Source organism: Protopterus annectens, chromosome 1.part2 (assembly GCF_019279795.1).
Source record: "Protopterus annectens isolate FY-2018-M chromosome 1.part2, PAN1.0, whole genome shotgun sequence".
NCBI classification, from domain to species: domain Eukaryota; kingdom Metazoa; phylum Chordata; order Ceratodontiformes; family Protopteridae; genus Protopterus; species Protopterus annectens.
In genome coordinates this window covers 941115044-941129792 of record NC_056727.1, presented here as the reverse complement: position 1 = coordinate 941129792, position 14749 = coordinate 941115044, and the positions used below count along the sequence as shown (strand labels likewise).

The window sequence follows — 14749 nt, the reverse complement described above, 5'->3', positions numbered from 1 at the left end:
CACAGCTTACTCTGTGGTGAGAAAAACATTTACGGTACTACTATCTCTCTGGTGACTTGTATTAATAGTTTTTTTGATATCTTACTTCATAAAAAGTCTAGCAATAATTTTAGTATGCCTTTTGCAATGATGCACTTTGCATACCTCTCAAGTATCCCGCATTATTAGGAATTTCCCTTATTTTTGAGTCTTGAAAAGTTCATGTTGCATTCATTTCCTCATTGAAAGGGTCTATCACACAGTCAGCATTACCCATGATAAATATCACTGGATTATATGAATTTGTCAGCCTAATGTTTTGTAAGTATAACGTAATATATTTTAAGAATCCAGGAGTTGATGTTAAGCTCTTAGTAAGTGTTCCACATTTTGCCATGGTCTTTAGATTGTTGTTAGTAGCCATCGCTTATGCAACCTTTTAAATTACATTTGACTGCTGGGCTTGAAACCATAGCACAGTTAGCTCAGACTCAGAATTACATTTCTAAGTCACATTTTCTAGCTGAGATGTTAAAACTGGTTACTTGAGACTAAAAACATGCACAGAAAAAGACTGATTGCAGTCAATATCTACATTTAAAACTTTTTTAATCAAGCCTGCAACTAGACTCAATACTCTATTTGATTGCTTTGTTTTATTAATGTTGCAAATGACCGTGCTAGAACTAATCCACCTAGGCAACATGATATCACAGATAATGTGATCAGTATCAAAAGGAAGTAAGGTGAGATTTCACAAAAAAAAAACAAAAACAAACAAAAAAAAAAACAGTAGACTAATATGTGCAACAGTTTAAACAGTTTAGACAGAAAACAGGAAAACTGCGAGAGTATTATGTTTTCTTTTATGTGGCACTCTAGTGATTGAAAGAAATGAAAGTAAACATACTTTTTAAGAAGGAAAAAACACACTGGGGAGGAACTTTTGTGTCAGCCTCACCAATATCCTTAGCCCTTAAAAAGGTAAGCTTTCATCTCTGAACTCAAATCAGAGTTTGTTTTTATATTTTCCTTCTGTATTGCGTTATCTCTGCAGGTGTAACTAATAGCAATCCCTTTGACCTTATGCAGTTACTTCTAACACTACCTTTAAACAGTCAAACTCCTGCCCACTTTCATTATTCCACATTACCTCATTGTTTCTGTCTCACATTCATATGTTGTTTTGAGCCCTTGTAAGTGTCTGTAGCAGCTGTCCTGTATAATTCATATTTCCTTTTCATTCCCCAAAAGTGTACATGCCTTTAATGTTCCTGCCCACTCTCCTTCATATAAATCTGTTTACCTTTTCTATGTAACTTTCTGATCAGTTTTTAATATTTGACATCCGATGTATTTGATAGTTTGCATTATTTTTAAATGGCTACTTTGTAAACACCACCCTGCTTCCATGTGGTGGTAAAATACTGGTTTTGCTTTATTTTATGTCCCAGGATGCGTGGATTCACAGATATTCCAAGGCTATTGAATCTTATGAGCATTGATGCCTTGCCAGTATCCTTCATCAGACCATACCTCCTTTCTCTGGGAAGACCATAGCACTCAATCCCAGAATAAGTGTGTAGGTATCCATCATCTAGGTTAGGTTTAAAGGAAGATATTCAGTTGCACTGCTTAACATGCAGAGGAAGACATGCAGATGAATTTTATTCCAGAGGTTTGGGAGGTGCTGGATTATAAACCTGTTTCTCGACCATGCTTTATTTATCTGTTAGAGAATATTTAAGTCCCTGGTTTTAGTATTGTTGGAGATTGTTTGATTTGCAGAGATAAAGGAGTCCAGGACAATCATGTCTCTAACAGCATGGTAATCGAGGCACAGATCTTCTCTCAAAGGTCTATAAGACACTGAGTAAAGGAACAAACCCTCCAGCCTCTCTTGATATCTCAGGAACTTTTAGGGCTGTCATCATTTTGCTTAGGAATCTTTGGGGTGTTTCTTCTTTTTTGATATGCTTGGTGAGATATATCCTGAAAGATGTACTGTACTCGATAACCGATATGATCAAGATGGATTATATGGGAGTAATTATGTTTTTAGAACTTAGATGAATTTCTTTTGGGAATTAGCTCTACTAAATTAAAGGATACCCTCACAATAGTTATCAACCCAAGTTCCTTAGTCCGTGACTATGTTTTTCTTTTGTAGTGGTGTGTTGTCTATATAGTATGATGAGGGGAGGGGTTGTCTGCCAGACATGATGATATTACACTTTTTATCATATAATTTTAGACTATTTTTAGTACACCAAGAGTTTACTAGGGATAATTCAACCTGGAAGGTTTGGGTGTCATAAGGTGACTTTCTGCAGTCTTGGCAAACTTTGTTAGTCAGAGGTATTGGCTCTGGTTGGGGGTCTGAGAAGTAAGTGCTGAAAAGAAGATGTCTATCACTGAGCCTTAAGAAACATCATTAGTCATTTTATACTTTATGATGAGACACCTGCAACTCACGCACTCCCTGGGTTCTGTCTTTCAGCCATTTTGCTATCCATCGTACTACACATGGGCTGATTTTTAAAGCATTTAGCTTCTGTATCATACTTGATGTTGAAGGCCTTGGCCAGGTTAGGAAATGCCATGTATACTGCATGGGCACATCTATAGTCTCCATAACCCTTTAAATGATGGTTACCAGATTCAGTAGACAGGATCTACCCTTTACAAAGCCAAACTGTTGGGGATCAAGTCTAATAAGATTCCTGATATCGTAGTTTATGAGGTCAGTTATAATGTATCCTATAACTTTGTAGATGAGACTTGTACAGCTACAGATCAGTTGTATTGCTACCATTATGGAGGTACAGAACCACTGCAGTGGACCACTCATTATGGACAAAACCAGTAGCTAAATGTAGGTGAAACAGCTTAAGGAAAGGGTCTGGAATGGCATGTTTAACACTGTTAATTAAGCAACCAGGCATATTATTAGGTCCCATGGAGGAAGTGTTTTTGTTGTTGGTTAGAACTTTCAGTAATTCATTTTCAAGAGATAATTTGGGAAGTAAGGGATTTAGATATTTCAGAGCTTTAGATAAAAGTCTTAGGGTGACAAATTTGACACAATTTGTTGGCAAGGATATTGATAATGTCAATTGGGTAAGTCATTGTGGATATGTTTGGAGCAATATCATGCATTGTTTGTTAGTTTGCTATTTTATTATTTTATTATTTTTTAATGCTTTTGATATTATCCTTAAGAACAGAGGTTTGGGATTTACTATATCATTTAAGGAATTTATTTTTGTTGTTGTACAGTTTATTTGTGGTGGTGGACTCCCAGTTTTTTTAATTTCCCATGACACTTGATTCTGATAGGGAATGTCAGTTCTGTGCATTTTTCTAAATTGATGTAAAGCAACTTAATGAAGCTTACTGTTGCATTAAGGCCAGAGGTTGTGCAGCTATAAGTGAATTTTGATATTTCATCATAGAGTAGGTTGCGGTTGGTATAACTCAGCTTCAGAATCAGGGACAAATTCAGAAATAATCAGGGGCACTTTTTAAAATATTAGTGCTATTAACTTTAGAGGTTGACAAGTAAGAGAATGTGAATTAATGTGCATTTCCTTACGTGAAAGAAGTGTATAGCTCTAATCAGTCATTATTTATTAAATGAATCACCTTTTCTCCCAAAATGAAATTATTAAATTATTAAATGCAATCACCTTTTCTCCCAAAATGAAATTATTAAATTATTAAATGCAATCACCTTTTCTCCCAAAATGAAATTATTAAATTATTAAATGCAATCACCTTTTCTCCCAAAATGAAATTATTAAATTATTAAATGCAATCACCTTTTCTCCCAAAATGAACAGTTTTGAGAGGTATTAGGAGGGACAGAGAAAAATTCTGAGACAAAATTAAGGACATCTCTGAAAATTAGAGACAGTTAATAGGTATGGTTGGCATGTTTGTAGTCCTTAAATTCAGTGGCTTGCTGTAGGGGCTTTTGGGAGTTTAAAGGACAAAGTCACGATTTTGAGGTCAGACTTCACTGGGGAAGGAGATACCAGCACAGTAGTGCAAGATGTGCCCACACTTAAAAGAATCAGGTCAAGAGTGTTCAAAGTCTAAAGCTACTGTGTTTGAAGTACTGAATATTATAAAATAGATACAAGAACTGGAAGTGAGATGTTTAGCAAAGGGAAGCAGCACATTACACAGAAATACATGGAAAATGTGGGGACAATACATGCAGAATAATGTCTAGGAGAAGGAAGACAAATGAGGGTTAAGGGGAAGGCAGGAATTTGGCAATTTATGTAATACTGGACTGATGATACTTACAAGGAAAGAAAAGATATGATATATAATGTTTACTAATGGAAAAAATGTTAATATGGTTTATTTTCTTTACCTTAACGTGTTTGCCCATGTCTTCAGTGATAATTTAATAAAGATGTTAAAAAAAGTGTTGTGTCCTCTAGTAGGTTTAGTTACCAACTGCTCAGGGGAGGTTTTGCTTATTACATCTAGTATATTCTACAACAGAGGCATAGGTGTCCTAGCTTATTGAAGGTTAATTAAAGTCACCCAAAATAATGGATTTTTTGCTAATAGGGGGGATAATTTAGAACATGAAGGAATATTATGTCTTCCTCCAGGGACAAAGAAAGTGCTCTATAACAAGCTATTAGTTGAAAATATATCCTAGCTTGAATGATATGTAGTTAAATGAGTACAGTTTCTGGGTCCCTAGGGATCTGTTAGGAGGTAATATCTTACCTGACAAATACTGAAACTCTACCACAGTTACCACTGGGTGTAAAGGTGTGAAAAGTACAAAGCCCTGGTATAAGTTCTCTTTTTAAATGTAAACAGTCTCAGTAATTAAACAGGCATAGATATTTTCCAAATGTAGGGATGCCTCACAATCAGACACTTTAGAAATCTGGCGTTGAGACGCACAACCTTAATGTAATCTGATTTCTGGACTGATATGTTAGCTAGGGTGGAATTCCCATCAGCTAGATTTGGCTTAAAAGGCACTGGGGAGGGGGACAGCAAAGACTTTAGCTTGTATGTGGAAGTCTTGGAACAAGTGGTACAGGTCATCCTTAGCAAAACAAGCTGGACTGTCGAGCATCTCGTCCCATGTTGACACATATTGCATTTCCTGGAATGGCACCACCTATTAGCCAATTATGGAAGCCAGTTATCTTTTCTTTGTATCTAGGCATCACCTGATCTGAAGGAAGGATTTCACTCAGTGCATCTGTCTTACTTGCATTTGTAACAAGCATGGAAAGCTCTGCCATCTCTCTGCATGCCCCTCAGGATTTTACCTCTCAAGTCATTCATTACCACATGTACCACCACTATGTTGTAGTTATAATTTTTCAGGAATTAGGGTCCTAGAGACCCTGCAACATCAGAGATTCTGGCACCTGAAAGACACCTCACTGTAACCCACTCCTTGTCCAACCTTCTGAGTGATAAGTCAGTATGCCTGATAATAGATTCACCTATCACTAAAATATTGTGATAAAGCGTGGTAGATTTGGAGTGCTTTTGCTCAGGTAACTCTTTATAATAGCCAATAATGAAATGGATGAGTCACCTCATTTTTGCTAAGACTTAGTCATATTTCTTTGAGGCTTTGGTTGTTTTTTTTTTTTACAGTCTCAACATAAAAAATGGTGTGACTAGTTAAGGTTTGTGGTGGAGGTGTATGAAGCTCACAGACCAATTTTTAGGTGAGAGGGAAGCCTCCACATTAGTTAAATTTTTACGTCTATTGCAGGGGGCATTATTAGTGTTGAGTATGAATGAGTTCATTATCTGTGTGAATAAGGCGCTCTATACAGTCATAAAAGATCTAGTACTTAAAGTTGACAAAAGGGGAAAACTCACAGGCTGACCTTCCATCTTGTCCAATTAGGTGTTTAGATGAGTAAAGTAATTAGAATTCCTTTGCTAAAACATTTAGTTTCATAATAGTTCAAAAAGTATTTTTTCTTTTCCTATTCCCCTAAGATGTAGTAGGAGACAATTAGCATTGCTTTATATGCTTTTCATGCTAAAAGTTTTGAAATAAATTGTTAAGTAACTGCTGTACTTGACTTCTTACAGAGTTCCAGCTGTTCGAACCTACTGGCATCTCTAATACAGCAACCAATACAAACCGGTTACATGGAGTAAGCACCGGTGTTGTTTTAAAGAAGCGAGTCAACAAATCATCTTTACCCAGCATTCCTACTGTTCCTCATGTCAGCAGCTCTCAACAGTCAACAGGTAAGAATTTATGTTACATCAGAGAATAAATATAACTGCAAGTTGCATTACTGTAGTAATCTATGGTAACTGCTTTTAGGATTCAGTGTGAATCTTGTAGGATTTCCTGAAATTTGATGTGCTGAAACAATTTGAAAAAATCCCAAAAACTGAAAAGGGTGAAAAAAATATTTTTACTTGTTTGGTGCAGTGGGGAAGCCCCCCTGTACTCTTGGATGCTGAGGAAAGCCCCCTACAACACTTGAACTTATATATACTAACTTCATAGTCACACCAGCTTAAAGAAGGGAAATCTCCCAAAACAGGTAAATCATTGCTGGCACATAATTAGAACTCTCACCAGCAATGATTTCTTCTGAGAAACAATGTTCAGTATTATGCTGTACGTCTATTTTTTATTCATGCTACTGATGCTTAAGCAATTTCATTTCTCAAGGTTAACTGAAAATGTTTATTGATTTATTTATTTACATTTATTTACAGGGAAAGTCCAACTGGGATGACTGGTAAATCCCTTTTCAGTGGAGAGTTAGGGAGAAAAGCACCACAATAAGTTACAATTATATAAATTTGTTGAAATACAGTACTTAAATTTGTTGAGACACAGTACATAAATCAGCTGTTACAGAGTCAATACCAGATTCATTAATAATAGAAATACAATAGTGTGAGATTACATAGTTTCTAGTTATAACATTATTAGAACATTCAGTATCATAGCTGAAATAGAATATCTAGTTAAAAGTAATTCAAACTAGAAGAAACAGTTGAAGAAACAAGTACATAGGAACAAAGAAAATAAATATGGAACATAATGGAAAATCACAGTGGACTTGTGAGGGCCGTAAAAGAGAGATTTGAGAAGAAAGAATGTATGAAGGTTGTAATGTAGTATTTTATAGAAGAAAAGGCTGAACAGATAATATAGAAGAGGAATGTTATATATGGACTGAGAAGAGAAGGAATGGAATGAAAATGTACAGCTAGTCTGGATTATGGCACATAACCAGGTTTTTTAAGCATATTCCTTAATGCTGTGTTTGAAATTATGAATAGTGGGGATGAGTCTAAGTTGGAAAGGAAGGGTGTTCCAGATTTCTGGCGACATATAACAGAGTTAATCTCCTGCTATGTTTTTGGATTGAGTGGAATTAAGGAGAGACTAATTACTATACATTAACAGCCTTGAGGTAGAGTAATAATGAAGAATGTTTTTAAGGTCAAGAGAGTTCTCAGGTTGATAGAGAAGTATATGAGCTGTGATTAATTGTGGGTAAATGAGTTCATTTGGAACTTGAAGCCATTTCAGTTGTTTTAGGGCTTGGCAATTGTGGGAGTAAGAAGAAAGATTTGAGGCAGTTTTGCTATTTTACTGTAGCAAGTGTTTAATTTAGCTTTTAAGTTAGCATTTAGGTTAGTTACAACGGGGAATGAATAACTAATTTTTTTTCTTGTGTCAGTATTATGAATAACTAGGATTTTTTTGTGTTATTATTATGAATAACTGATTTTTCTTGTGTTAGTATTATGAATAACTATGATTTTTCTTGTGATATTATTATGAATAACTATGATTTTTTCTTGTGTTAATATTATGAATAACTATGATTTTTCTTGTATTATGAATAACTATGATTTTTCTTGTGTTATGAATAACTGATTTTTCTTGTGTTAGTATTATGAATAACTATGATTTTTCTTGTGTTATTATGAATAACTGATTTTTCTTGTGTTATTATTATGAATAAGTATATTTTTTCTTGTGTTAAGAATAATTATGATTTTTCTTGTGTTATTATTATTATGAATAACTATGATTTTTCTTGAGTTATTATTATGAATAACTATGATTTTTCTTGTGTTAGTATTATGGATAACTATGATTTTTCTTGTGTTAGTATTAAGGTAGAGTTGAAAGCTCTATAAGGCTCTAAGTTCTTTGTGTTTTTTAAATCACATATGTGACATGATGGTCAAATTTAAGCTATCATCTATAATGACTCCTAGAAGTTGGTTTGGGATAGCAGTTCTAGTTGGTTGTTGTTATTTGATGAAATGGGAAAAGGCTGTTTACATTCCATTGTATTTTTAGTGGTAAAAAGTATAACTTTAGTTTTGTTAGGGTTAAGAAGGAGTTTTGAATCAGATAGCCATGATTTCATAGAAGAGAAAGAGTGATGAGTGATTTTTGCAAGTAGGGGGATGGTAAGGGATGAGCAGATGAGGATAGAGTAATATGCATATTGGATGATAGTGGCATTTTCAGATGTAATGTGGAGAGAGATAGTGTATATGTTGAACATAGTGGAGCAAGGATGAAACCTTGTGGTACGCCTATAGACACTGGGAGGAAAAAGGCATAGGTTTGTTGTCAGTTAACTGCCTGAAGTCTACTAGAGAGGTAGTTATGGAACCATGATAGTGTGGCTTAAGAGAACATTAAGGACGCAATTTCTGATTAAAATTTTTGATGTGAGACAGTCTTGAATCTTTTTGATAAATCAAGAAAGACAGAGGAGACAAAGTTACCTTTATTCATTTTGCTGCTGACTGCATTGTAAAGCTAAGCAGAGCAATAGTGGTACTATGCTTAGGTCTAAAGTCATGTTGTGTCTTAGTGATAAGATTGTGACTAGAGAGATGGTTCATAAGTTGTGAGTAAATACACTTCCCCAGGATCTTAGCCAGTGGATAGAGTATTGGTATGGGCTGATAGATAGAAAACTCTACGGATGCACCTTCTTTGTGATGGAGAATGATGTATGAAGTGTTCCAAAGTGTAGGCATTTGACTTCCAGTTATTGAGCAGTTGGTAAGCAAGGTTACAGGGCATGGTATTGACTCATCTCCCATGCTAAGATATTCAGCTGGAAGGTTACCTGCAGCTAAGGTAGAGGGTTGTAGTTTAAAGAGTATTTTTTTATTTATAGTGGAGATGGGAATGGGATGGAAGGATAAAGTGTTATCACACATTTCTGGAGTTGTAGGAAGAAAGAGAGTGTTGGGAGTGTTTTCAGTAGCTTGAGTATAGATTGGATGATGTGGGAGTTAAATTGGTTTGCTATAGACTCTGAGGTAATGGCAGTGTTAGGTAGTTTAGTGGTAGTCTGACCTGGATTTAGTAGTTTATTTGTAGATGTTCAAAATAATTTAGGATTATTGTGGTGTCTTCATTAGAGGTTAACTAGTAGGATTGCTTGTCAGATTTTATTCTGGATTTAGTAAGGTTTTTCAGTTGTCTGTATTTGTCTCTTTATAATTGTATTTTGTTTTGCAAGCATAACTCTTTGTAGTATAAGATGTTTTGTTCCTTTTTTAGCCATAGAGGGTTACTTTTTGGTCTGATAGGGGCTAACTTATTAAGTATATTTAAAAATAGTTGCATTAAACAACGTGACTGCCTCATTAAGTGGGAGTGTTCATAGAGGGTTCTAGTCACTCTTTTTCAGAGCTTCATTAAACAAATTTTTACAGAATGAAGTTAGGTTGCAAACTGTATTATAGGTAGTTGTTTTACTGGGGCTGTTCTGTTGTCTTCAATTGAAAGTGACCAAGTGGTCACTTATGTTATCTGGGGCAGTTCTGTTGTCAGTTCTGTTGTCTTAAGAGTGAAAATAAGCAAATGGTCACTTATGGTATCTGGCAGACTACTGTACTTATATAGTTAACATCCAGTCTAGGATAGATTTACTTCCACTTTTTTGTCAACTCTTATGAGTGTGTTAATGATTTGGGAGAAGAGAGAAAACAACACTTAGTATATTCCAAAGGTTTATTTCTGAAACACCAGTTGTTTAAAGACAGTTAGTTAAGTGCTTTCATTCCATTTATAAGGAACTTCCTTAGAACTAACAATAATTAAAATTCCACTTCTTAAATACACTGTTTGCTCAGCAATATCAAATAGAATTGCACTACCAATAAAAATTAATTACACAGCTAATTACATATACTTAACTCATTAAAAACATTTAAGCATCATAGTACCTCACTTTCAATACTGAATTGATGGAGACTGAATTGTTCAGCCCTGGATAACATGTGGCATTACTTTTAATTTGCTACACCAATTCACTCTTTGTCAAATGGTCATCTGTAATATAACCTCTTGGGTTGCTATGAACTTGTTCCAGCACAATAAAACTAAATTTGTGTTCATTAAACAATTGCGCATATCTGAATACTTGTCTTTCCATTTCTTATATCAGAAATATGTTCATAGATTCTGTTTCTCAACTTTCTGCTTGTCTTCCCTATATAGAATGCAGGGCATGACTCAGAGCTAGCTAGATACACCACTTGTTTAGAATTACAATTGTAATGCTTACTAATACGGTATTCATTGTATCTATTTTAAAGACACCAGTTTTTTTCACATATGGACACTGTCCACAGCACCCACATTTAAATATCCCTGTTTTTTTATTTTAATTACTTGGTCAGACTGCATTTAATTTACTCCGTTCATGCCAATTTCTAAAGGAGCTATCCCTCCTGAAAACAAGGGACAGTTTTTCATTGATTTTATTAAAAAGGGAGCTGTCCATCCTGAAAATATTCCAGTTCTATATCAAACACTCCCCTATCACTTTACTATCCATCTTATACGTGTTAATGAATAATTTATTCACATTGGTATTAAAGTTATTACATATCCCCTGTTCAACTATGTTCTTCTCCAGGTCTTTCCAAACTCATTTTTTTTCCTTTTGTTAAAAACTTTGTTTTTGATATCCACAACAAAGTTAAGTGGGTAACCTCCCTTCAAAAACATTTCAACCAAAAGTTTTATTTCTTTAATAAAAGTTTCAAAATCTGAAACCATATGAGCTATTTGGACCATTTGTGCCTTGACAACAGCTTTTTTCTGACTGATTGGATGTCAACTGGCATAATGTAAATACATGTTGGGAAAAAGTACTTTTTCTGTAGATATTAGAAATAAAACATGACCTTGAAACATCTTTAGTTAATTCTATGTCCAAGTAACATATTCTATTTGTATCAAAATTCCAAGTAAACTTCAGAAAGTCAGCTGTAATATTTATATAACAAAAAAAAAATGTTCAATCTTTCTAAGGAATTCTTCCACAGAATAAAGATATCATCCAAAAAGTGCATATAAATAATCCATGAATCTTTAAAACTACTATTAAATAAATACACATTCTCCTAATGTGTCATTACTAAATTGGAAAAGCTGGGGGTACAAGCTGCCCCCTTTGCTATACCCATTCTTTGTTGATAATAATATAATATAATAATGACTTCCATTAAGGCAACTGCTACATTAATTCTATCAGTATCCAGTTCATTCAAATTAAATAGCTGCTCTTCAAACCATAATAACCCCTGATCTTGAGATATGATAGAATACAAGTTATTCACATCAATAGTCACAAAAATACAATCTGCAGAAAATTCTACATAATTTATTTTACTTAAAAATCCCATGAATATCTATAGATATGTGAAACTGTATTCAAACTTGATTTTATCAAATGATCCAAATACTTAGAAATGTAAAATGTTTTAGGCCTAGCAGTATCTACTATAGGTCTTAAATGTGAGTTTTGCAAACTTTTATGCATTTTTGGGATTCCAAATATCAAAGCAATAGCAGGTTTGTCATTAAACATAAAATCAAAATCATTCTTACATAAATGCCCTTGATATAGCATATCAGTTAACAGGTCATCAATTTTCATATAAGCAGTATAAATTTCTTCACTAGATTTTTCACTATATTCATCTCCTGCTAATAATACATTTATTCCACCTAAATAGCCACTTTCTTCCATTATGACAAAACAACCACCCTTATCGGGCTTCACTAACCTTTAGTTTTTATCTGTACAAATTTCTTTTAAAACATTGACCGTATTATTAATTATATTAAAAAACTTGCTTTTTAACACAGTTGTGATAAAATCTTTCTAATTTCAAATTCAAAAACTTCCTCATACATTTGCACATAATAATTTAAAAGTGGGTTAAAATAACTTGGTTGTCTTAACCCACATACATTAGCAGATGCATTGGTATTATGAAACCACAATAATAAGTTACATTTAGGTGTAAACATTTCTAAATCTATTAAGGAATTTACTATGTTTGCCCTCCTAGCTGGGACAAACTTTAAACCTTTTGACAATATATCAGTGTGACGCATATTGATATTTTTGGAATAAAAATTGTGTATTTTAAAGTAATAAAAAAATTATTAACCAATTTAACTATCCTTTCTACTGCTGGGTAACTCACACCATTACCAATCAGTGTTTCCTGAATTTGTTTGCTCTGGAATATGTCTTTCTCGATTTGGACCCTGTCGATTGTAGTAATCTTCATTGTATTGCTGCTCTTTCATTATGGACTGCTGACGCCCGCTCTTCACTCTCTCTGATCTCCTCAATTTTAAAGTGCTGTTCCCTTGTGGAAGTTCATTCACTAGATTGGCTGACAGAACATTTTCCTGATTCATTATTGGCTAGTCATTAGGGATATATTCTCTAAAACAATGGTTATTGGGTGATTTCGGATAAGCCTCTCATTTCCGGTAGGTCTCAGTATCTCTCCTAAACTCTAAGAGCTTTGTTTTAAGTATACTATCACATGTTTTTTCTACTGAATGAAACACATTTTGGTAATTACTTTTAACCTGCTCAAACAGTAAATCTTTAGAGAGAGAATTATTAAGAATGTCTTTATTCCTGGACAGTTGATCAATCAATATGCTATTGTGCTTGATTATAACACTTAACAATTTGCTACCTGCTTTATCATACACTGCTATTACATCTTGATGAAATTGAAGTAATGTCTAAATCCCATTTGTCATTTTGCTTTGATTTAATGCTGCAGAGTTTAATTTTATTACACTGATCACAGTTGAGCAACTGTGCAAGTAAAATACAAGTCATAAAATGGAATATAACTCATTCCCTCTAACAGAGCTGTTAAAGTAAGTACTCTCTTCCTGTAGTTGCATCCTGGCAAAATCAATATCGTTAGAGTTCAAATGAATATATATCTAAAATCAGAGCCTGATCCAGCACTAGGCAGTCTAGGGCCCACTGCCTGGAAGGGGGCCCGCTGGCCAGGGAGCTGACACAACATTTGTTTTTTAATAAAATAATAAAAAAAATAAATTTCTTCTTTAAGGGCATTTGTTCTTCTTTAAAAGAATGAATGCCCTTTGGCCTTCGCATCATTATGTAAGTTGATGCACACACCTCCTGCTGTTGCAAGAAACACACTTTGGCCTTTCCATCTGCCTTCTGAAGGTGCTTCTTCCCTTCCATGTCCGTGAGCAGAATTTTAACTTTACAAACATTCCTTTCTGCCACTTCAGGATTAAGGTAAGTGTGTACAAACATATGACTGCATCTCTTACTTTATGTGTGTGTGTGTGTGTGTGTGTGTGTGTGTGTGTGTGTGTGTGTGTGTGTGTCTGTGCGCACATCTGCATGTCTGTGTGTGTGTGCACATCTGCGTGTATGTGTGTGTGTGTGTGTGTGTGTGTGTGTGTGTGTGTGTGTGTGTGTGTGTTTGTGTGTGTGTGTGTGTGTGTGATGTTGAGTAAAACTTATTTTTTTAGTAACCAGCTCCCTAACACGTTTCATACCTAAATAGCTACATGTAACAACATCTGAAATCCAAGGGATTGAGCAGCTTGTCATATGGTTTGAATAAGCCTTCATCTACTTCAGGATTATTGATCTGTGATACACTATACTTAATGTCTACAAATAAACGATTAATGCACCACCCAGTACATGGAGATAATAATAATAATAATAATAGTAGTAGCAGTAATAATAATAATAATCATAATAATAATCAGAAAATGTTTTCCTGCCAGAATGTCCTTGCATTCACTGTCACAGTTAGAATTAACACTTCAAAGCTCTTTATCAGTTTCATTGGCAGATTATTTTTTCAGCAAGTCTGACTGTTCTGATTTATGATAGCTGCTAACTCATTTATTTAACATTTCAAACAAATCTCCACATTCTTAATTTTCTTAGGCATGAATATATAGGTATAGCTATGGCACTGATTCATACATAATTAGAACTCAAATCATGCCAAACTTTCTTTCTCATTTTTTCGCATTTTAGGACTGCCCCCTTAGATCACTTTTTTCTGATACCTTTTGTGTACTATTCCTAACTGTCCCGATTACACATCCCTGTCCTTTTCTCCATCTTCCCATGTAGGTTCACCCTTGTAGGCATTTGGTTAGGGTGCTATTGAAAAAGGGCCCATCACCCCTCAGGACAGTTCTTCCTTATAGTAATGATTCAATATTTGATCAGCATCAGACTCATTGTGTTGGACAAGTTGGTGGGGGCACCATTTATAAATGGTCCACAACTCTCAGGGCAGTTCTTCTTTATAGGATGAAATGAACGATATGAGCAATACTAGACTCACCTTAGTTGGCAGGCTATTGACGGTGCCATTAACAAAGCTCCCCCTTCACCTACAGCAGTCCTTCCTTATA

At 34.6% G+C, this 14749-nt stretch overlaps 1 protein-coding gene across 1 annotated transcript in view; it reads left to right on the top strand.

Annotated features, from left to right (window-relative positions):
* Positions 1-14749, top strand: part of TOGARAM2 (TOG array regulator of axonemal microtubules 2) — a 1500446-nt gene that overhangs the window by 908710 nt on the left and 576987 nt on the right. Inside the window, exon 10 of the mRNA XM_044059883.1 lies at positions 6079-6240. Within this exon, the coding sequence (XP_043915818.1) occupies positions 6079-6240 (162 nt within the window). The remainder of the gene's footprint in view (positions 1-6078; positions 6241-14749) is intronic.